This window comes from Delphinus delphis, chromosome 7, assembly GCF_949987515.2.
Source record: "Delphinus delphis chromosome 7, mDelDel1.2, whole genome shotgun sequence".
In the NCBI taxonomy this organism is placed as follows: domain Eukaryota; kingdom Metazoa; phylum Chordata; class Mammalia; order Artiodactyla; family Delphinidae; genus Delphinus; species Delphinus delphis.
In genome coordinates, this window is record NC_082689.1 from 26,238,423 (window position 1) to 26,263,027 (window position 24,605).

Sequence of the window (24,605 nt, forward strand, 5' to 3'; positions counted from 1 at the left end):
CTTGTAAATTCCTTCTAGCAGCTATTATATTCTGACTTATGTTATAGTCATCTAAAAATTCATCTTCTCCCCAGTTCTCACTAAATCGTGGATCTTTGAGAGCAGAGACTGGGCTCTATACGTCTCTGTAGCCACGTTATGACTTTGCATAGTAGGTGAAGAATCAATATTGGTTACTGATTAGTTAGTTACATTAAATAAACTAACTTAACTAAGACTAACCTAGTTGACTTAACATTTTTTATTTTTTTGGTAAATGGTATCCAAAACAGCTTTCTTCTCTGAGAAAGGAGTAAAGTAAACTTCAGTACATGTAATTTATGACTATTCTATAGTAACCTGGACAGATTACTTTATGATAGTTACTGCATCCATCTATATTGTACTGAAGATGGCAGTCAGTGATCTTCTTTCCAGTGGATCAGAGTGCTTTTCAAAGCTGTGACTGACATATCAGTGCCACCAAGAGCCAGTGCTTTCAAACAAGGCAGGCATTATGTGCTGTGCAACTCCCATACTCAGACACAATCAGCTGCAGGGGTCTCAGCTGCTCTGTGGCGGTGTTCACAGAGAAGAGTACCAGAGGGACACAAACCAACATGACATAACACAGCAGTGGTGTCCTCTCAAACACCTTGTCATTTCTTACCAAGACCTCATTTCCTTTGACAAGAAACTGGACGTTGAATGGGCCAGAGATGGCAAAAGCCTTTGCTATCTTCCAGGTAGCATCCTTCACCTAGATAAAAAGGACAATGATACAGTGCTAAAGAACATTCCTTAGTTTAAAAACAAACCAACAAAAAAGATACAGCACCTTAAATTTAGATTTCTTTCAGTTCTCTTTACAAAGAACTACATCTCCACTGATAATAATAATAGTAATAGTAATCATAGAAGCCATTATTAGGCTTCTATTAACAAAGTAATATTTGTACCAAATGTACTAAATATCACAACAGGATAGCAGGGAAAAGAACAAATAATCTTACAGGATTATCTTTCTGCCAAATGCATCTATCTACCTACAGTTATATACTCTGGTTTTATTTTGAGGGCTAAATGGAATCCTTTCAGTCTAGTTGCTTTAGCACCAAAACTGCAGTCCAAACTCTGTATCAATCTAATGACCTACCTGCTGAGAAGTGTAGGTCCTAAAATTACATGGTACTGCAAAGAGACCAGAGAGGTTTCTTTTATGTGCTTTTCTTTTGCCCTAGACTGCAAGGGTAGATATTATGGTCAGAAGGAAACATGTTCCCTTGCAGAGAGGCTCTGCATGTCACATATAGGAACTCCTGTATCCAACCAGAGATAGAAGGTACTCATGCAAAGAGAGAGCACTGACTGCTGGAACCAAGAGTTCCTCATTCATTACTCTTACAAGAGTGGTTCAGCAACTTAGTCAGTTATAAAAGGAAGCAGAGTCCACGACACAATGAGCTCTGAGAGATTTGGAAAAATCTGAGTTCTTGAGGTCATTTATCCTGATATAAAAAATTGAAGTACATTTGAAAACCCAGGATAGTGTTCCTTTATGTTGCTGCTGTTACAAAGCATCCTGCTACCTTCACATTCTAGAACAAAGTAAGACCTTCAGAATTCAGTCCAATGTACAACTAGCCAGACAGGCCTGCCTAGATTCTGATGGCAGGATTATTGGAAAGTCTCACTAAAAAAGCTAAGCCTAACCTCATATACCAGAAGACTAAAGGAACATCCCCAAGTTACTTAAGATGACAGAGAGGGACCTTCAAGATGGTGGAAGAGTAAGACGTGGAGATCACCTTCCTCCCCACAGATACATCAGAAATACATCTACATGCAGAACAACTCCTACATAACACCTACTGAATGCTGGCAGAAGACCTCAGACCTCCCAAAAGGCAAGAAACTCCCCACGTACCTGGGTAGGGCAAAAGAATAAAGAAAAAATAGAGACAAAAGAATAGGGATGGGACCTGCACCTCTGGGAGGGAGCTGTGAAGGAGGAAAAGTTTCCACACACTAGGAAGGCCCTTCGTGGGCAGAGACAGGGGATGGTGGGGGGGGAGCTTCAGAGCCAGAGAGGAGAGCGCAGCAACAGGGGTGCAGAGGGCAAAGCAGAGAGATTCCCACACAGAGGATCGGTGCTGACCAGCACTCACCAGCCTGAGAATATTGTCTGCTCACCCGCCGGGGCAGGTGGGGCCTGGGAACTGAGGCTCAGGCTTTGGAGGTCAGATCCCAGGGAGAGGACTGGGGTTGGCGGCGTGAACACAGCCTGAAGGGGCTAGTGCGCAACAGCTAGCCGAGAGGGAGTCCGGGAAAAACTCTGGAATTGCCTAAGAGGCAACAGACCATTGTTTCGGGCTGTGAGAGGAGAGGAGATTCAGAGCACCGCCTAAACAAGCTCCAGAGATGGGCATAAGCCCCAGCTATCAGCGCGGGACAGCAGAGACGGGCATGAAACACTAAGGCTGCTGCTGCAGCCACCAAGAGCCTGTGTGCAAGCAAAGGTCACTATCCACACTTCCCCTCCCGGAAGGCTGTGCAGCCCGCCACTGCCAGGGTTCCGTGATGCAGAGACAACTTCCCTGGGAGAACACACAACGCGCCTTAGGCTGTTGCAATGTCATGCTGGCCTCTGCTGCCGCAGGCTCACCCCTCATTCCGTACCCCGGCCTGAGTGAGCCAGAGCCCACTAATCAGTGGCTCCTTTAACCCCATCCTGTCTGAGAGAAGAACAGATGCCCTCAGGCGACCTACACACAGAGGTGGGGCCAAATCCAAAGTTGAACCCCAGGAGCTGTGCGAACAAAGAAGAGAAAGGGAAATTTCTCCCAGCAGCCTCAGGAGCAGCAGATTAAATCTCCACAATCAGCTTCATGTACCCTGCATCTGTGGAATACCTGAATAGACAACAAATCATCCCAAAATTGAGGCGGTGGACTCTGGGAACAACTGTAGAGTTGGGGTTTACTGTATGTGACTGACTAGTTTTTGATTTATACGGTTATCTTAGTTTAGATTTTAGTGCATGTTGACACTGGTAGATTTGTTTATTGGTTTGGTTGCTCTCTTTATTATTTTTTTAAATTTAATAATTTTTTTAAAATTTTATTTTAATAACTTTTTACTTATTTTATTAAAAAAATTTTTTTTCTTTCTTTCTTTTTCTCCTCCCTTTTCTTCTGAGCTGTGTACCTGACAGGGTCGTGGTGCTCTGGCTGGGTGTCAGGCCTGAGTCTCTGAGCTGGGAGAGCTCCCAGCCCCACGTAATATCAAATGGCAAGAGCTCTCCCACAGATCTCCGTCTCAACACTAAGACCCAGCTCCACTCAATGACCAGCAAGCTCCAGTGCTGAACATCCCATGCCAAACAACTAACAAGACAGGAACACAACCCCACCCATTAGTAGAGAGGCTGCCTAAAATCATAATAAGGTCACAGACACCACAAAACACACCACCGGAAGGGGTCCTGCCCACCAGAAAGACAAGATACAGTCTCATCCACCAGAACACAGGCACCAGTCGCCTCTACCAGGAAGCCCATGCAACCCACTGAATCAAACTTACCCACTGGGGGCAGATACCAAAAACAATGAGAACTACGAACATGCAGCCTGTGAAAAGGAGACCCGAAACACAGTAAATTAAGCAAAATGAGAGGACAAAGAAATACACAGCAGATGAAGAAGCAAGGTAAAAACACACCAGACCAAACAAATGAAGAGGAACTGGCAATCTACCTGAAAAAGAATTCAGAATAATGAGAGTAAAGATGATCCAATATCATGGAAAGAGAATGAAGAAAATACAAGAAATGCTTAAAAAGGAACTAGAAGAACTAAAGAGCAAACAAATAATGATGAACAGCAAAATAAATGAAATTAAAAATTCTCTAAAAGGAATCAATAGCAGAATAAATGAGGCAGAAGAACAGATAAGTGACCTGGAAGATAAAATAGTGGAAATAACTACTGCAGAGCAGAATAAAGAAAAAAGAATGAAAAGAATTGAGGACAGTCTCAGAGACCACTGGGACAACATTAAATGCACCAATATTTGAAATATAGGGGTCCCAGAAGAAGAAGAGAAAAAAAAGGGACTGAGAAAATATTTGAAGAGATTACAGTTGATAACTTCGTTAGTATGGGAAAGGAAATAGTCAAAGAAGTCCAGGAAGCACAGAGAGTCCAATACAGGATAAATCCAAGGAGAAACACGCCAAGACACATATTAATCAAACTATCAAAAATTAAATACAAAGAAAAAATATTAAAAGTGGCAAGGGAAAAGCAACAAATAATATACAAGGGAATCCCCATAAGGTTAACAGCTGACCTTTCAGCAGAAATTCTGCAAGCCAGAAGGGAGTGGCAGGACATATTTAAAGTGATGGGGGAAAAACCTACAACCAAGATTATTCTACCCATCAAGGATCTCATACAGATTCGACAGAGAAATTAAAACCTTTACAGACAAGAAAAGCTAACAGAATACAGCACCACCAAACCAGCTTTACAACAAATGCTAAAGGAACTTCTCTAGGCAAGAAACAAAAGAGAAGGAAAAGACCTACAATAATAAACTCAAAAACAACTAAGAAAATGGTTATAGGAACATACATATCAATAATTAACTTAAATGTAAATAGATTAAATGTTCCAACCAAAAGACATAGACTGGATGAATGGATACAACAACAAGAACCATAAAAATGCTGTCCACAAGAGAGCCACTTCAGACCTGGGAAACATACAGGCTGATAGTGAGGGGATGGAAAAAGATATTCCATGCAAATGGAAATCAAAAGACAGCTGGAGTAGCAATTCTCATATCAGACAAAACATATTTTAAAATGAAGACTATTACAAGAGACAAAGAAGGACACTACATAATGATCAAGGGATCAACCCAAGAAGAAGATATAACAATTGTAAATATTTATGCACCCAACATAGGAGCACCTCAATACATAAGGCAAATACTAACAGCCATAAAAGGGGAAATCGACAATAACACAATCACAGTAGGGGAATTTAACACCCCACTTCCACCAATGGACAGATCAACCAAAATAAAAACAAATAAGGAAATACAAGCTTTAAATGATACATAAAACAAGATGGACTTAATTGATATTTATAGGACATTCCATCCAAAAACTACAGAATACACTTTCTTCTCAAGTGCTCATGGAACATTCTCCAAGATAGATCATATCATGGGTCACAAATGAAGCCTTGGTAAATTTAAGAAAATTGAAATCATATCAAGTATCTTTTCTGACCACAATGCTATGATACTAGATATAAATTACAGGAAAAATATCTGTAAAAAATACAAACACATGGAGCCTAAACAATATGCTACTAAATAAACAAGAGATCACTGAAGAAATCAAAGAGGAAATCAAAATATACGTAGAAACAAATGACAATGAAAACACGGTGGCCCAAAACCTATGGGATGCAGCAAAAGCAGTTCTAAGAGTGAAGTTTACAGTAATACAGTCCTACCTCAAGAAACAAGAAACATCTCAAATAAACAAACTAACCTTACACCTAAAGCAATTAGAGGAAGATGAACAAAAAAACCCTCAAAGTTAGCAGAAGGAAAGAAATCATAAAGATCAGATCAGAAATAAATGAAAAAGAAAAATGAAGGAAATGATAGCAAAGATCAATAAAACTAAAAGCTGGTTCTTTGAGAAGATAAACAAAATTGATAAACCATTAGCCAGACTCATCAAGAAAAAAAGGGAGAAGACTCAAATCAATAGAATTAGAAATGAAAAAGGAGAAGTAACAACTGATATTGCAGAAATACAAAGGCTCATGAGAGATTACTACAATCAACTCTATGCCAATAAAATGGACAACCTGGAAGAAATGGACAAATTCTTAGAAAGGTATAACCTTCCAAGACTGAACCAGGAAGAAATAGAAAGTATGAACAGACCAATCACAAGCACTGAAATTTAAACTGTGATTAGAAATCTTCCAACAAACAAAAGGACCAGGACCAGATGGATTCACAGGTGAATTCTATCAAGCATTTAGAGCAGAGTTAACACCCATCCTTCTCAAACTCTTCCAAATTATAGCAGAGGGAGAAACACTCCCAAACTCATTTTACGAGGCCACCATCCCTCTGTTACCAAAACCACACAAAGATGTTGAAAAGAAAAAAGAAAATGACAGGCCAATAAACGCAAAAATCCTCAACAAAATACTAGCAAACAGAATCCAGCAGCACATTACAAGGATCATACACCGTGATCAAGTGGGGTTTAGCCCAGGAATGCAAGGATTCTTCAATATATGCAAATCAATCAATGTGATACATCGTATTAAAAAACTGAAGGAGAAAAACCATATGATAATCTCAATAGATGCAGAAAGAGCTTTTGACAAAATTCAACACCCATTTATGAAAAACACTCCTCAGAAAGTTGGCATAGAGTGAACCTCCCTCAACAAAATAAAGGCCATGTACGACAAACCCACAGCCAACATCATTCTCAATGGTGAAAAACTGAAACCATTTCCTCTAAGATCAGGAATAAGACAAAGTTGCCCACTCTCACCAAGTTTATTCAACATAGTTTTAGAAGTTTTAACCATAGCAATCAGAGAGGAAAAAGAAATAAAAGGAATCCAAATCGGAAAAGAAGAAGTAAAACTGTCACTGTTTGCAAATGACATTATACTATACATAGAGAATCCTAAAGCTGCTACCAGAAAACTACTAGAGCTAATCAACGAATTTGGTAAAGTAGCAGGATCCAAAATTAGTGCACAGAAATCTCTTGCATTCGTATACACGAATGATGAAAAATGTGAAGGAGAAATTAAGGAAACACTCCCATTTACCATTGCAACAAAAAGAATAAAATACCTAGGAATAAACCTACCTAAGGAGACAAAAGACCTGTATGCAGAAAATTATGACACTGATAAAAGAAATTAAAGATGATACAAACAGATGGAGAGATATACCATGTTCTTGCATTGGAAGAATCAACATTTTGAAAATGACAATACTACCCAAAGCAATCTACAGATTCAATGCAATCCCTATCAAACTACCAATGGCATTTTTCACAGAACTAGGACAAAAAATTTCACAATTTGTATGGAAGCACAAAAGACCCCGAATAGCCAAAGCAATCTTGAGAAAGAAACACAGTGCTGGAGGAATCAGGCTCCCTGGCTTCAGACTATACTACAAAGCTACAGTAATCAAGATAGTATGGTACTGTCACAAAAACAGAAATATAGATCAATGGGACAGGATAGAAAGCCCAGATATAAACCCACACACCTATGGTCAGCGTATCTTTGATAAAGGAGCAAAGAATATACAACGGAGAAAAGACAGCCTCTTCAATAAGTGGTGCTGGAAAAACTGGGCAGCTACATGTAAAAGAATGAAATTAGAACACTCCCTAACACTATACACAAAAATAAACTCAAAATGAATTAAAGACCTAAATGTAAGGCCAGACACTATAAACTCTTAGGGGAAAACATAGGCAGAACAGTCTATGACATAAATCACAGCAATATCCTTTTTGACCCACCTCCTAGAGAAATGGAAATAAAAACAAAAATAAACAAGTGGGACCTAATGAAACTTAAAAGCTCTTGTACAGCCAAGGAAACTATAAAAAAGACAAAAAGACAACCCTCAGAATGGGAGAAAATATTTGCAAACAAAACAACTGACAAAGGATTAATCTCCAAAATTTACAAGCAGCTCATGTAGCTCAATATTAAAAAAACAAACAACCCAATCCAAACATGGGCAGAAGACCTAAATAGACATTTCTCCAAAGAAGATATACAGATTGCCAACAAGCACATGAAAGAATGCTCAACATCACTAATCATTAGAGAAATGCAAATCAAAACTACAATGAGGTATCACCTCACACCAGTCAGAATGCCCATCATCAAAAATCTACAAATAATAAATGCTCGACAGGGTGTGGAGAAAAGGGAACCCTCTTGCACTGTTGGTGGGAATGTAAATCGACACAGCCACTATGGAGAACAGTATGGAGGTTCCTTAAAAAACTAAAAATGGAACTACCATATGACCCAGAAATCCCACTACTGGGCATATACCCTGAGAAAACCATAATTCAAAAAGGGTCATGTACCACAATGTTCATCGCAGCTCTATTTACAATAGCCAGGACATGGAAGCAACCTAAGTGTCCATCGACAGATGAATGTATAAGGAATATGTGGCACATATATACAACGGAATATTACTCAGCTATAAAAAGAAATGAAATTGAGTTATTTGTAGTGAGGTGGATGTGCCTACAGTCTTTCATACAGAGTGGAGTAAGTCAGAAAGAGAAAAACAAATACCATATGCAAACACATATATATGGAATCTAAAAAAAAAAAAAATTTTTTTTGATGAACCTAGGGGCCGGACAGGAATAAAGACGCAGATGTAGAAAATGGACTTGAGGACACGGGGAGGGGGAAGGGTAAGCTGAGACGAAGTGAGATATACACCACCAAATGTAAAATAGACGGCTAGTGGGAAGTACCTGCATAGCACAGGGAGATCAGTTCCGTGCTTTGTGACCACCTAGAGGGGTGGGATAGGGAGGGTGGGAGGGAGATGCCAGAGGGAGGTGATATGGGGATATATGTATACGTACAGCTGATTCACTTTGTTATACAGCAGCGACTAACACAACAATGTAAAGCAATTATACTCCAATAAAGATGTTAAAAAAATGTACACAAATAAACATGTGTTGACTGATTAAAAAAAAAAAAAGATGACAGCCTCAAAGACAACACCTAGCATGCATATTGAGTACTGAGGCAGAGTCATTATTACTGGAAAGGTCTTTAAAGCAGTGGTTCCAAAAGAGGGTTTGAAAGAGATATATCATAAGGTACTATTTGAGGTGAGGGTAAGGGCAGACAGTGAAAGCATCGGTTCTGGAAAGTTCTCACGTGCCTGCTGCATACCTCCTTCTGAGAAACATTGCTTTAGATGCTGCTCACCTGTAAGTGGCCCAAACATTAGAATCATCTGCAGCGGTAGTTATCCACATGTGGTCCCCAGACCAGCAGCAATAGCATCACATGGGGACTTGATAATAATACAAATTCTGGGGGCCTGCTCAGAACTACAGATTTAGAAACTGGGGAGAAGTCTTGTAACCTGTATTTTAACGAGTCCCCCAGGTGGTTATGATGCATACAGTTAGAGAACCACTGCGCTAGCATACAACCAAATGGGCTCTGAAGGGCAGTGAAGGAAATTGTCATCTTTAAAATACCCAGCAGACTCAGAGGAGGAAGTTCCCCTCAAAATTAAATTTTACCTGGGGCATGTCCTACTGCTACCTAGTTAACAAAATGTTTTTAATGGGATTCCCTGGTGGCACAGTGGTTAAGAATCCACCTGCCAATGCAGGGGACACGGGTTTGAGCCCTGGTCCAGTAAGATCCCACACGCCACGGAGCAACTAAGCCCGTGCACCACAACTACCAAGCCTGCGCTCTAGAGCCCATGTGCCACAACTACTGAAGCCCATGTGCCTAGAGCCTGTGCTCCGCAGCAAGAGAAGCCACCACAATGAGAAGCCCGAGCACTGAAACAAAGAGTAGCCCCCGCTTGCTGCAACTAAAGAAAGCTTGCATACAGCAACGAAGACCCAACACAACCAAAAATAATAAATAAAATAAATAAATTTATAAACAAAAAGAGAAAATGCATAATAAAAAAAGACCCTTCACAATCCAGCCCCAATTAAAAAAAATGTTTGAAATCTTTCTCCCCTTCCACTTTTATTTATAAATGATGACCTTTTCAATGGCTCCTTGGCTGATGGTTTGTGTGGGCAGCATCAGAGTAGCATCTCCTGAGTGGACGCCTGCATCCTCCACGTGTTCAGAGATGGCATGGGAGATGACCTGGCCAAAAGAAGATTTGCAAAAGAAGTGTCAGCTCTTCTTCAAAGAATCTACTGCCTGACCCATCCCCCTAATTCTAACAGATGCCTCCAGCATTGAGCAGTTTCTTTGCTAAGTCTCTGATGAGTGGAGTAGAAAGAGCTGCATAGGTAGCGTCACCAAGCCTCCCTGTGCAGTGACAGATCACCTCTAAGGGCAGCTGAGAGTGTCTGAAAGCTTACCTCCCTCTTCCATTGATTAGAATAGTTATTAATACCAGGAAAAGAAGGCAACTAAGCCAACTCATAATGACTTTTAAAAATGGATAGGAAAATAAAGCATTTGGGGGGCACTGGAGATAGCTTTATCTTTTCCTTCCAGGTTAAGTTTTAAACACTGGAAAAGAAAAGATGGGAGAGGTCAATACCTAGCTTAGGTAAATGTCATAACTTAGATGGATCAGAAAGAAAATGGAAGATCTAAAGATCAAGAGATCTTTATCAGCCCCACACTCTAACCAACTGAGCTAACTGGCCACCTACAAGAGATCTTTAAACTGAAATTTGAGACAGGAAGGAAGCAAGAGGAAAATATTCTTGTCCTCTTTGAGAGGTAAGAAAACCAAGGCAATATAAGAATAAATAATCCAGGTACATGTGACTGCTATGTGACCAAGTCAGGATTTTGAACACTTATCTGTCCGATTGCAAAGTTTATGGTCTCAACCACAATAACCTGAATGTTAACAGTATGTGTGTCTTTGGAAAATGATAAAGCTGAGAGTGGGGGAGAATAATTGGGTGGCTGTAAAAGACTTAAATAAATTACAGTGAAGATTTGTTTATCAGATTTATAGATGATTTAAAGCAGAGTGACATTTGAGTCCCAGTACTCCTGCTGTCACTTATGAGTTCTGTGACCTGGGTGAGATACTTTATCTCCTTAGCCTTGGTTTCTGGGAAGATAGGAATAACAATGGTATCTGCCTCACAGAATGTTTGTAAGGATGAAACAGAACACATAAACAGTGCCTGGCATGATATTTAGTGCAGAGTAAGCGCTCAAATTTTTTACACTGTCTAGAAATGGGGAGGCAACACCTCACTGAACTCTGAAAAAAAGTTATATGTCTGAAGTACTAGGTCCACTTCTGAGTGTGACTGTTTAAAAGTTATGTGAATAACCTGGAACACTTCCAAAAGAAGGAGTCCAGGATGATAAGCAATGGTCAAGGTCTAAGAGAATCTTAGGGCAGGAGCATATCCTAGCAAAATGGAACCAAATCAGGCCAACTGACCAGCATTACTTTACCAGCACAATATGTGAAAAAACATAAATATCTGTAGGCCAGTCTTACATTCTCCACTTACACATTGGTATGATCACATTCCTCTTATTTTATACCTCAGTCTCAAATACATAAATGTTCAAGTGGGAAAGAATATATATATGCTCCATAACTCTGGAGGCCATAACTCAGGTCAGGGATGAAAATTCTAGGGCAGCAGATCTTAGTTCAAGAGAAGGAATATATTGGATGTCCAAGAAGTAAAAGCAAAAACAAAACAAAACCATATATATATGTCATCTTACAACTTTTTATGCTCTGTATAACCAAGAGTTAAACAGAAAGCAAATGACCACTTTCCAGGGTTGCTGTGAAGAAAATTCTCATCCTTGGGGAGTAAGGGGTTGAAATAAATGATATCTAAGGGTGCTGAAACTCTAGATTATAGGATAAGAGGTCATCCTTACTATATATATAGTATTTTTTTGAAACAACCTTGATTTGAACTGTTAATCTGGAAGAGAGAAAAAAAAAAAGACCAAAACAAAGAAACAAAAAAAGCTTTAACATGCTTTATTAGTACAACTTGAAAACTAAAGGAAAGAATTCTTATACTTTCATTTCTCACTGAAGTTTGAGGCATTCATTGTATTAGTGATACAAGATGTGATATGGTAAGCCAATTTTATGTTATTATCTTTACCCACCCTACTCTGTTTAGTTTTGCTTTTATTAACCCAATAAAAAGGAGAAGGATGGAAAAATCAAGAGAGAAGAAAAACTAGGGATTCAATTAGGAACTTCAGAAAGAAAGGTACTGGATGTTTTTCTAATATCCATTGAAACAAAAAAGGAAACACCAAGACAAAAGAAAATGAGAGAGAAAATCTATTCAAAAAGAACGAGTACAGGATGATAATTTTTAATATCATCGAAGAGAAATTCTAACAGTATGAAAAGCAGAAGATATGATACCCATGACACATCAACTGAATTGTCAGTGAAATGGAACAATTTTTTTGACTGAGCAGACTTGTCCATTATTTTTAGAGACCTGTTTTGTAGAAATCACGAACTCTAATCTGAGTTAACATTTCTAAATTGCCAAGAAAAAAATTCTGATGGGAAGGCAGGAAGAGGGGGTGGGAGATAAAGCACTTACTCTTCCATCTCTGCCAACAGCATCCATTTCCACTTCCCGGGCCCCCTCAATAAATTTTGTCAGCACCACTGGGTGTTCCTGTCACCGAGGAAAACAGAAGGGCAGAAACTTTAGTTGAAATTACATGTATGGGGTCAAGTAAATCGTGTACCTTAAGTCAGTACCACGGCAATACTTGAAAAAAAAAAACAATGCTCAACATACTACACAAACTCATTAGCCAGTTTGTTTGGTAAGAACACGGTCATTCTCTGCTAACAGTGAGGAAGAGGAAATCTTTCTCCAATTTTCAGTTCTCAGTGAATTGAACATGAGTTTTGAAATTTCAAACATCGACTTCTAGGTGAGTTAGAGAAAAGAGGAGGCTAAGGAGAGGGCAGAATGAGGTTGCTTTTCTGTCTCCAGAGTTATAAATAGCTCTCTATTTTATTTATAATTATATATCAGTATTGGTTCAGGTTTTTCCTCTCTTCCTACACTTATCTTTTCTAAGCACTACAATGCCCTCCGTTAGTTCTCTGTATGAGAATTGTGAATGAACTTAGAAGGAGAGCAGCATTTTGTTTCAGTTTTATTAGGCCAAAGATGGAATTATTTACATGGAATTGACATACTTTAAATCACTTCTAAAGTGTGACATTTGTGACTGCAAAATCAAACATTTTTCTGTATAAATCTTAAAATGTTCTCCCTCTCTCAGCTGTTTCAGACCCCTTATTATTCTTGATGTTCTTCCCACACTCAGTTCCTTCACGACAGTGCTGCAATGCCTTCCACAGCTTGATCACTAGGTGCTTTTCCAGACTAAAAGAAGTGGTTGAATGAAGGCCTCCAGGGTTTAGGCATCTCTTCTCCCCTGCCCCAGGCACCAGCAACCGGCACCACTTGCTGTTTTCTTACCAGACCCTGTCTTTACCTGTCTCCATGCCTCTCTTCCACAAATGCACTCCACCTTCTCTCCTCAGCTTCATCTTTCAAATTTCAACCCATGCTTCAAGGCCTAGCTTCAATGCCACCTCCTCCCTGAAGGCTTCTCTGAACATGTCTTTTTGCTCTGAACACTAACTCCTTTTGGCCACTACCTTGGAGTTTATCATCTTATGCATATGTGTTAAATATATCTAAAATACAAGCAAAAATAAACAAATGGGACCTAATTAAATTCAAAAGCTTTTGCACAGCAAAGGAAACCATAAACAAAACGAAAAGAAAACCTACAGATTGGGAGAAAATATTTGCAAATGATGTGACTGACAAGGGATTAGTCTCCAAAATTTACAAACTGCTCATGAGGCTTAATATCATCAAAAGAAGCAACCCAGTCAAAAAATGGGCAGAAGACCTAAATAGACACTTCTCCAAAGAAGACATACAGATGGCCAAGAGGCACGTGGAAAGATGTTCAACATCACTAATTATTAGAGAAATGAAAATCAAAACTACAATGAGATATCACCTCACACCAGTCAAAATGGCTATCAGCAAAAAATCCACAAACAATAAATACTGCAGAGGGTGTGGAGAGAAAGGAACCTTCCTACACTGTTGGTGGGAATGTAAATTGGTACAGCCACTATGGAGAACAGTATGAAGGTTCCTTAAAAAACTAAAAATAGAGCTACCATATGACCCTGCAATCCCACTCCTGGGCATACATCTGGAGAAAAAGATGGCCCAAAAGGATACACGCACCCCAATGTTCACTGAAGCACTATTTACAATAGCCAAGACATGGAAGCTACCTAAATGTCTATTGACAGATGAATGGATAAAGAAGATGTGGTATATTTATACAATGGAATATTACTCAGCCATTAAAAAGAATGAAATAATGCCATTTGCAGCAACATGGATGGACCTTGAGAGTGTCATACTGACTGAAGTAAGTCAGACAGAGAAAGAGGAATATTGTACGATATGCCTTACATGTGGAATCTAAAAAGAAATTATACAAATGAGCCTCTTTACAAAACAGAAACAGACTCACAGGCTTACAGAGCGAACTTATGGTTATCAGGGGGGAAGGATGGGGGGAAGGGATAGTCAGGGAGTTTGGGATCAACATGTACACACTGCTGTATTTAAAATGGATAACCGAAAAGGACCTACTGTATAGCACAGGGAACTCTGCTCAATGTTATGTGGCAGCCTGGATGGGTGGGGAGTTTGGGGGAGAATGGATACATCCATATGTATGGCTGAGTCCCATTGCTGTGCACCTGAAACTATCACAACATTGTTAATCGACTATACTCCAATATAAAATAAAAAGTTAAAAAAATGTAATATATCTTATGTCCTTTAACAGAACATTTTAAATAGAAGTGAATTTTGTAAAAAAATTCAAAATAACCAATGTCTCAAGCCATAAATAAGCTTCTCTCTTCTTAAATTTATTATTAAATGAAGAAATTTCCCCCACTTCCTTTTCTTCAAAGTCCTATCGGACATGGAAAATTTTTTTCATCTCTGTTTCTCTTTTTTAAAATATTGGATGTTGACTGTTGGCAGGCCTGGTAGGGCTGTGTTGAGACTTACATGGGAATTTTTCCATATATTATAATAACAATATAACTGCAAACAAAGATAAAGTTTAACAGCTGTCTTAGTCTCTCTAGTCCAGCCTAAGACAGGGGTTCTTGTTCAAGTGATATATTGAGGGAGTGAGAAAAGCAGGATGGGGCAGCAGGAAAAAACTAGGAAGTTCGTGGTCTCAGTGGGGACTGGATTTGGCCTTACCACAGAGGGAGCTCTGAGTTGCAGCACAGAGTAAGTCCCATCTTAAGGCAAAGGGCAGTCACTGTCCAGCATTTTGAGCATGGTAGTAAGGTGAGGTATCTTGCCTCCTGGCTGACAGAGGCTCCCATTTGACTGAGAATAGTTATCCTGAGACGTACAGCTAGGAGGTGTCATCAGCTACCACAGCAGTTGGGGGATGGGTGCCCCCACTGGTAAAGGGATCTAAGGGGGGCAACAACAGCATCCTCCATCCTGGCCAATTGAACACATTTATGAAATAGCCCTTAATACGTTGAGGAAGAAAATTTCTTAATACATTTCAGTCTTTCAGCAACATTATATACATTGTTGGCCCTCTTAAAGCACTTCTTTCCTTAGGTGTCCATGATCACCTTTTCATATTTCTTTCTCAGGCTCCTTTGTGGTTCTTTCTTCCCTGCTCAGCCATTAAATGCCAGTACTCCTTTCATCTCTGTCTTAACTGTTCCTTTTCCTCTATACTATCCCAGGTGATTGCTTCCAATCTCAAAACTTCAATTACAATGATACGCTATTGACTTCCAAATCTATATCTACATCTCTGTCTTTAGCCACGATCTTGATCTTCAATTCCAATTCTATGTAACCCTCTGCTTTCAGAACATCTCTACTTGGACTTCTCACAGGCATCTCACATTCAAAAGGTCAAATATTACATATATGATTTCCCCCTCTAAAATTCCTCCCTGAAGTGTTCCTTGTTTCAATAAATGGTACCACTGTCCATCCAGCTGTCTAAGGCAGAAACTCAAGAATCATATCTTATCCTCTCTCACCCTCCACCTCCATCCATTCACAACCTCAATACACATTCTCAATATTTCTAGAACACATGCACTTCTCTCCATCTTTACTACCATTACTCTGATCCAAGGCACTGTCATCTCTACCCTGAGCTATACAACAGCCCCTTAACCTCCTCCCATGAATTCAGACTTGTCCCAGATTTTACTCTCTATACCATAGAAGAGTGATCTTTCTTTTTTTAACTTTCAATTGCTCTTTTTTTTTTAGTTTAAGTATAGTTGATTTACACTATTGTGTTAGTTTCAGGTATGCAGCATAGTGATTCAGTATTCAGAAAATATGACTAAAATCCACCTCAGTATATAACTGACAAGGTTCTCTTTATCTGCTCCTTGTCTTTCTGCTTTCTACCATCGTTATAATCAACACTCCTCACCATGTTTGGCATCCTAGCCATATAAGTGAATGCTTTATCAGTTTCTAGAAACTTCATGCTCTTTCTCAGCTTCAGGCCTTTACATATGCTGTTCTTTCTTCCTACTCACACACAATGTAAACCTTTTAACTCTGAATCAACCATTTGGAATCAATTTAAAAGTCCCTTCTTCAAGGACTGGACCCTGATACTTTTACACTCTCCTTCAACATCATGTATTTTCTCTATTGCAATGCTCATCATATTTAATTATAATTATTTGATGTCTGATGTCCCTAGTAAAGAGAGTCCTCTGTGAGACTATCTTTTCACGAATGTAACCCCTGATACTGAGAACAATGTCGTTATATAGCAGGTGCTAAATATGAATGGATACATAAATAGATCAATGATTAATGGGGGCTAGTTTTACTCTAGATTCACTGAATTGAGAATCTCAGATTCTGCTGTAGTTTGATGGGGAGACTTGAACCAGAAGTACTCCATTAAGACACCTCTATTATAAAACTTTGGCCCTGTAAGGATTCTATCCACCTGCTAGCAGAAAAAAAATATTTTAAAAATATTCTACCAAGTAGAGGCCCTATAAGATACACTGTCCCAGACAGAGAACACCTGCCTCATCACTCACATGAGACCAGCTGGGTCAGGCTGCTGGTTTCTCAAAAGATGAGTGTGGCAGGACCCCTTGCAGGGAGTGAGATAGAGAAGAGGACAGTATCTCACTGCAGAGCACATTAATGAAAACTGGCCCTTTGGAGAGAGTCCCTCCTCAGTTATCTGACTTTCACACAAAAGTGAATTCAAAATCCACTTGGTTTCTTTTTTATACTCTGTCTCTTCTCACTCTTTATCCTTATGCACTCTTTTCACTGACCAAATTTCCTTGGGGAGCAACTGCCATGCAGAAACGAAGCCCAGCTTCATGTGTGCAGGAACAGTCCATGCTCTTTATTCCTCTTTCAAATGCCTCTGATTTCACTCTTTGGCTCCCTCCAAACTCCACTTGCCTAACATCAAACTCTTCTCTATGAGTTGTGTTTTCTCTCTCTCTCTCCTTTTTTTTTTCTTTTAGCCCTATCTAGCTTTTGAAAGCTTTTAAAAAGAAAACATTACTTTTATCCTCTACAGTACAAGGTCTGCAGATCAATAACCCCACTGGGTAAATCTTAAATGGATTACACTCAGGTAACGCCGAAGGAGAAAGTAAAAGCTGGGGCAGTGGAGAAAGCTGGTTGAGTGAACACAGAATTATAAACATTTTTATTAACTTACAAATGGAATGTACCAAAATGAAAAAAATCAATAGGTGAGTGAGGGGATTTACTATTGAAGTTACAGGATTGACTAAGGCAAAGAAAGGCTCTCCAGGTGTGAGAATTAAAAATCAGGGAAGCCTTCACTTGTGTGTGATGACAATGCTTGGGCTGCCCTTGAGGCTGGGAATCCCATGGATAACTTGACCAGCATCTAACTCATTAACAGACAAGTTTGTGCTTATGCAGCCTTGCTCTTGGAGACTAAAATCGTATAAATCTCTGTTCTGATCAAATATTCACTGGTCTTCCTCTTCTTCCACTAACCCTAAGGATCCAAATATAATTAAATGCATATGTGTTTTCTCATTTCTATATTTAGGACTATAATGGGTAGAAGAAAAAAGGAAAAACATCATAACATCCTGTGCAAAGAAAAACAACATAAAAACAAGGTAGCAATGAACAGAAAAGGTAAAAGTCACCAGAAGGAAATAGGACACTACCTGAGAGACTCTAGTGGCCTCCTCTAGGAATTTTTTCATCTCATCCTCGGAGAATACCACATTCATGGCAGACCCACTGGGTAAGGAGGGGGAAAAAAAAGAGGTCAGTTTCTTTTACCACTTCAGAAGTAAAGCATGCTAGAATTGCTTCTCAGAACAGTTCCAGGCAACCTCTAGTTCCAGACTAGGCTAAATAAGAAGGTGTCTCTTTCTACATTGAGACTTTATGTAGTCAACAGGACAATCAACCAAAGTAAAAAGTCCCCAAAGTTGGGGACGAGGAAGGGGGGTGGGACATGTGATAATGCCCAAAGAGAACCATGGTAGCTCTTAGCAGTGGCACATCCCCAAGGTCCAGCCTTTCTGATTTATTGTTTTAACTCTCTTCTGGTTCCAGGTAACACTTATACTGTAACAGGATTCATCCCAGGATCTAGCTTTCTAAACTTGTGTCTTCAGAGTTCATTACCCATAGCTGATCTTAACCCACAACTATGCTGTCAAAGCAGGTCATTCTACTATCTCAGCTGGGTTACTAAAGAATCAACTTTTTAGTAACATTTGCAAATGTACGGTATCTGACTGAAATGTATTCAGCTGTGTCCTTTCAAATTCTTGAGAAAGAATACTATCTGAAATCAATTTACTCTGAATTTTGGCATTTTCAGAGTGGGATGGGAGGGGAGGAAAGAAGGAAGACTAAGCAGAAGGGAAGAAATGAGGAAGAAAAATATCACTTTCCACTTCCTTTTAAAAGTACCTTTTTCTTTACCTTTTCTACTATATTGCAAATTTTATGCTTGAAGAGCTTTCAATTTCTTCATCTATTTAAGACATGAAGGCTAAGGTCCTAAAGACGCTAATAATTCACAGTATAGGGAACTAAAAGAAAGATACGGATCGCAATGATGTGAGGGAGCACAGTAGTCAGAGTGACCCCCCCTTAAGTGCCTGTGTTGTTTAAATTAACGTACATTAACACCTCAGAGAAGCAGTAGTATTGGACTGTGGTTTACACAGAATGTCACTTAAAGAAAAAGGAAAGTTTCCCACCTCACTTGAAATTTTTCATTATTTTAAAGGATCCCATCTCACATTCCATTTACACTTTCAAATTGTGCACAACAAATTACGTTTCTCTTATTATCCCCTGTTCAGTGAAGTAGCTCTTTATATGTGGTAACATCTGAAGAGAGTGACAATTGACGACTTCTCCTTTGATGACAGAACTTAGTTTCAAAGTTTATTATAAAAGACACTGTCCATGAACTCCAACATTGTAATTCATTTATTTAAAAAATCTAATCTCAAAAAAAAAAAAATTCAAACCATAGGCACCATCGGAAGGTGCTGACAACAGTCAAAGATAAGCTGTCATTTCTGGGTATCAGAGAACAGATGCTGGTGAGAGATATACCAAGTTTGTTTTGTTTTGTTTTTTTAAATTGTCCTCTTCTCTAATGTAAAGCTATCCTCCTCCATTTGGCAAGGAGATGCCCTAAGCCATGCTCCTAAGATGTAGGATTGGAGACACTGTGTTGTCACTCCCTGAAGGAAAAGCATTAGGCTGAAGAACTGTGCACAGGTCTTCACTCTGGCTCTGTTGGTATGGGGATTGTCGATGGATTTACAAATTACTACACATCAAAGCCTAGTGCTGTTAGCATACAGAATGCAGTTCTGTGTCTCCTGACTTTTAAATAATAGTTTTAGAAAACAATATATTACCTCAAAACATAGGAAGGTCTCAACAAGCAGGGGTAGCCCACTGACTTCGCAAATTCCAGTGCCTCATTCTAATTAATAGAAACAACAACAACAAAATGCATGAATAGTTTAAAATATTCAATAAAAATGCAGAATGGTATCGTTAGAACAAGTGGTAACCCAACTCCTTTTATTCTTTCTCCCAAAAGACACCACTAAAATGTAAACTGGACACCAAAATACATAAAACTTCTAGTTTCTAATTCTAAATATCAAGTCTAGTTCAAAAATAGTTTGAACTTCTTTTCATTGTTGGAATCAGTGAGAATACTCCTATCAGTTTATAACCAGCATTTAACTGCAATCATGGAAATTCAGCAACTTTAAAGTAAATTCACTGAGCATAGTGCATTCTCTCTGCCCTGCAGTTAGCATCTGCGGTAGTTAACATTTAGGTTATGACTCTTCAAAATGGAACATTAAAAACAGACTCGTGTTTCTCTCCTTACCAAAGTGTTAACAGCTTTCCATGGTGCCTGAGACACCTTCAGCTCATCCAAGACAGCTGAGAAGATGGAGCGATCCTCAGCCCTGTCGATCTGCAGAGGGCTCGTGCCCATGATCTTGACACCGTTCTTGTACAGGGGGACTGCCAGGTTGTTTGGAATCTGGCCCCCGACTGATATGATACAGCCACCACATGCCTGAAAAATATGTCCTCGATATCAGCCACTGGATAATGAACAACTGTGTTAATACTGCCTCTGTTGCCCTCCTGAGAATGCTGAAGGAACACGACTGTGATATTTTCATTATTCCCATCAATGAATATATTGTTACGCCACAAAGAGGTAAACGGATTTAGTCCTGACTTTCCAGGCACTTACCTGCTAAAGTCTTTGTAAGACTCCCATACAACTAACTACACATGATAACCATGTAAGACTCCCATAAAACTCCACGTGATTACCGTGCACGACTTCCATACAGCTGCATGTAAACGTGTGACATTTGCATGTGTGGCAATTAAAAGAAAATTAAGTCAATGAACATTTCCATCCTGTACTTTACATTATAATCAACTAATTCTTGAACTACTGTTGTAATTTCTTAAACGGATACAGATCTCTCCTTTTAACATTCCCCTCTGCTGTTCCTCTCCACCCCAGCACTTCACATTCAGATTAATCATTCAAAAGACTGCTTCACCAAGTTACTCCTATACTCGGAGTTCTCCAAAGGTTTCCTTTGCCTAAAGGATATAGTGTTAACTCATTACCACTGGGGCCATCAAGACTTTCCAATCTTATCTATGATCACTGCTGTCAGCCCCAGGAAAACTACCTACCCACTGTCCCCACCTTCACGCATTCCCACCAGCAAGCTTTCTCACCTCCACGTAATCTTTCCCTGCCTGTTTCCTTTCTCCCTTCTCCTTTCCCTTATCAATTTTCTAACCATCCCTAAAGTCCAGTCTAAATCCTACCTCTCACTGTGACATCCTGCCTCCTTTACTGCTGCTTGGTACCTGTCTACAGTACCCAGAACTTATTTTAATTCCTATTTCCTTACTATTTGCCTTACAAGCAGTCCCTGAATCGTTAAACTTAATCTCCTATGAGCAGTCAAAACTCCAAGATTTTTTTCTTAAAAGCCCACCAGATCTCAAATGTTCTTGAGACTAGTGGTATAGAGGGGAGGGTGAGCCAAAGAGGGATGGTGGGGAATTGGGTTTGGACTTAAGTCCCTCCTCTTCTTGGTTCCCTCCGTGAAACTCTCCCTGAGGTTCAATCTTCTTGTCTGTAAAATTAGGATAATACCTGCCTACTTCATAAGGTTCCTATGTATGTAGATCAAATAAGATAATAAACATTAAAGGTGTTACTACATTATAAGACATTATTATTTATATTAGAAAATATTACAATATCTGATAGGCCATTGATCTGGGCGTAATTTGTGTTTGCTTTAATGACCTACTAATGAATGTTGCTGAAGGAATACCTATGTGCCAAATGTATTTTGTCATTATTTGAAGTTATTCTGAAATATTTTTTAAAGGGATGAAGCTCATTTCTCTCTGATAAGAGAAATTACGTACTGCCTAAGCAAACACCCTGCAATTGAGTGCTTAAATTCATTGTAAACATTATGGAAAATAACAGTCCACATTTCTGCATATTTATAAGTACACTTAAACTGCTTTTATCATCATTTTTTATGTTCAATATCCATTTTTTGCAAAACCTTTAATAAATATTATTCTCTTAACTATAGTATTTTTATTTGCTTATTATTTTTAGTTTATTAGCAGCATTAATATTTTAGAAGCCTAGAAACGAATTCCTCAATTAAATATATAGAAAAGTCTCTTATGTGAAAGACTTCAAAATAAATTCTAAAATTAAGGGAGAAGTAGCCAGTTAGCAAATATCAGAGTCAATTGGACTAAATAGGTACTTACAGTTGAATAAAAAGGCTCTAAGTAATAAATATATCAATATTTTCAAAAATAACTCTATGGAATTGATTTTTATCAATAAATCAACACATTTAAAAACAATAATAATATGCACTGCTACTATTTACTAAGTACATTACTGTATACCCTAGACGATGTTTTGACTTTCATGGTCATGGTATCACTTTGAGGCAGTTATTACTATCCCCATTTTGCAGTTAAATAAACTGAGGCTTGGTGAAGGTGAAATGACTTGCCCATTTTTCTCATCTAGCAAATACAGACTTACTTGAACTCAATTCTACGTATTGTAAAGCAGTTATGCTTACCTAATATACCAAATCTTTGAATCTGAAGCTAACCCTGTTTTTCTGGTTGGTTTCAAAGGTAGTGAATGTTAGAAGTTAGTAGAAGAGCAATTTCTAAAACACTCTTTTTGGAAAGTGGTAGATAGAAAAACATTCACTGCAAAACCCTATTCTCGTCTTTGACCTCCAGAAATAAAGACCATCATTTGGAAGACAAATCACATCCATAGGAATGTTTTAGAGTAATGGTGTGATGGTTTGTGCAGGTTTTGCCTGTACAGCAAAGAGAATTCAGTAGAAGAGAACATTTATGGGATGAAGTTAATAGATGAGAGTTTTGTGGAAGAATTTTATCGTAAATTGGCCCCAACTCCAAGCACAGAACTTGTAGGGACTTAGGGAAGAGAATCTGGTATCCCACACAGATAAATTATTATCATACATATTGATACAATCACACAAATAGTTTCAAGTAACTTTCTGAAATAAAATATTCTAAAATTCAGATTTGTTTCCCGGATTTCCAAATACTTTAGGCCTAAAGTAATTCCATTAGTGTCCCAAAGTTCTACCGATGTTACCTAGATTTGTTTGTAGTATTTTTACCCAGCTTAGTTTCTTAGTTTTTTAAACCTGATATCACAAAGCTAAGGTATCACTGCACAAAAACATTTCTGAAATAATCTTTAACCTGAAATTTATTTTTAGCAGTGAGGAATGAAAAGAAAATTCTTCAAATTTATTTGAGAACATCTCAATTTCCCTTAGACACTAATCTCTTTGGTCAGTCCTTATTTTTATAAACAAATTAAACGCTGTATTATTGACAGAATACAATGTAAGAAAACTTGTCTTACTAACAGAAATAGCATTTACTTCATCAAAAAATAGCCTTGATTTTTGTAATTTCATGTATTATCTCTAATGTACAAGCCTCCACTATTTATATTCTGTCAGTGAGGTTGATCATGCACTATTTTTTAGTAATTTGCATTTTAGTAAAACATTTTTAACATTTCAGACAGAATCTTAAGCTTATACTTAATTACAATTAAACCAAATGCTAGGAGTGAACCGCAATCCTGGTTTAGAGTGATGCATTACCTGATGGGTTTTGCCTGTCACTAATTAATGTCTGTCACTCTTTCATTCACTTAACTCAAGTTGTAGTAGAGGTACCATTGTCTACATATACATATGGTATTAGGTGTTAAAAATAGGAGAATTATATCATTAAGCAGAGTACATATCTATGGGGTATGATCCAGTAAATTATACATCATAAAAGCAAGAAAAATTGTATAATCAGGACTCAAATCAGACAGGGACATCATAAGGTGTTAAATATGTTGCCTGGTATTTTTGTTTGTTTGTTTTGAATACTTGAATTGTATTTAATTTATTTTTTTATACAGCAGGTTCTTATTAGTCATCCATTTTATACGCATCAGTGTATACAAGTCAATCCCAATCGCCCAATTCATCACACCCCCACCCCCAACCCCCGCAGCTTTCCCCCCTTGGTGTCCACACGTTTGTTCTCTACATCTGTGTCTCAACTTCTGCCCTGCAAACTGGTTCATCTGAATCATTTTTCTAGGTTTCACATATATGCGTTAATATATGATATTTGTTTTTCTCTTTCTGACTTACTTCACTCTGTATGACAGTCTCTAGATCCATCCACGTCTCTACAAATGACCCGATTTCATTCCTTTTTATGGCTGAGTAATATTCCATTGTGTATATGTACCACACTCACACACCAAAACATAAAAGATAAAAATGCAAATCTCTTCTCAGGGAGCAGAACTCATGAGCACAGTCATAAGGAATTAATGACTTTGGTTTAAAGGGTTGCTCTTTATAAAGTTAAAAAAAATGCAGCCAAAGGGATATATCGCTATAACATTTTCTCTTAAAAAAAAAAAAAGAACAAGTGGGAAGGAGATTTTGGCATTTCTAGTATCTCCTCTCACTCAACTTCTGATCAAGACCTCCCTCCAAAGCAGCCTGCTTTACTCACAGCCCAT

At 38.5% G+C, this 24,605-nt stretch overlaps 1 protein-coding gene across 1 annotated transcript in view; it reads right to left on the bottom strand.

The window, feature by feature from the left end:
• The window catches only part of CPS1 (carbamoyl-phosphate synthase 1), a 142,292-nt gene that overhangs the window by 17,834 nt on the left and 99,853 nt on the right, over positions 1 to 24,605 (bottom strand). The window contains exons 26-31 of the mRNA XM_060016165.1: positions 20,313 to 20,507; positions 19,825 to 19,892; positions 18,097 to 18,172; positions 12,374 to 12,451; positions 9,837 to 9,944; positions 650 to 739 (exon numbers count right to left, since the gene is read on the bottom strand). Of these exons, the coding sequence (XP_059872148.1) occupies positions 650 to 739; positions 9,837 to 9,944; positions 12,374 to 12,451; positions 18,097 to 18,172; positions 19,825 to 19,892; positions 20,313 to 20,507 (615 nt within the window). The remainder of the gene's footprint in view (positions 1 to 649; positions 740 to 9,836; positions 9,945 to 12,373; positions 12,452 to 18,096; positions 18,173 to 19,824; positions 19,893 to 20,312; positions 20,508 to 24,605) is intronic.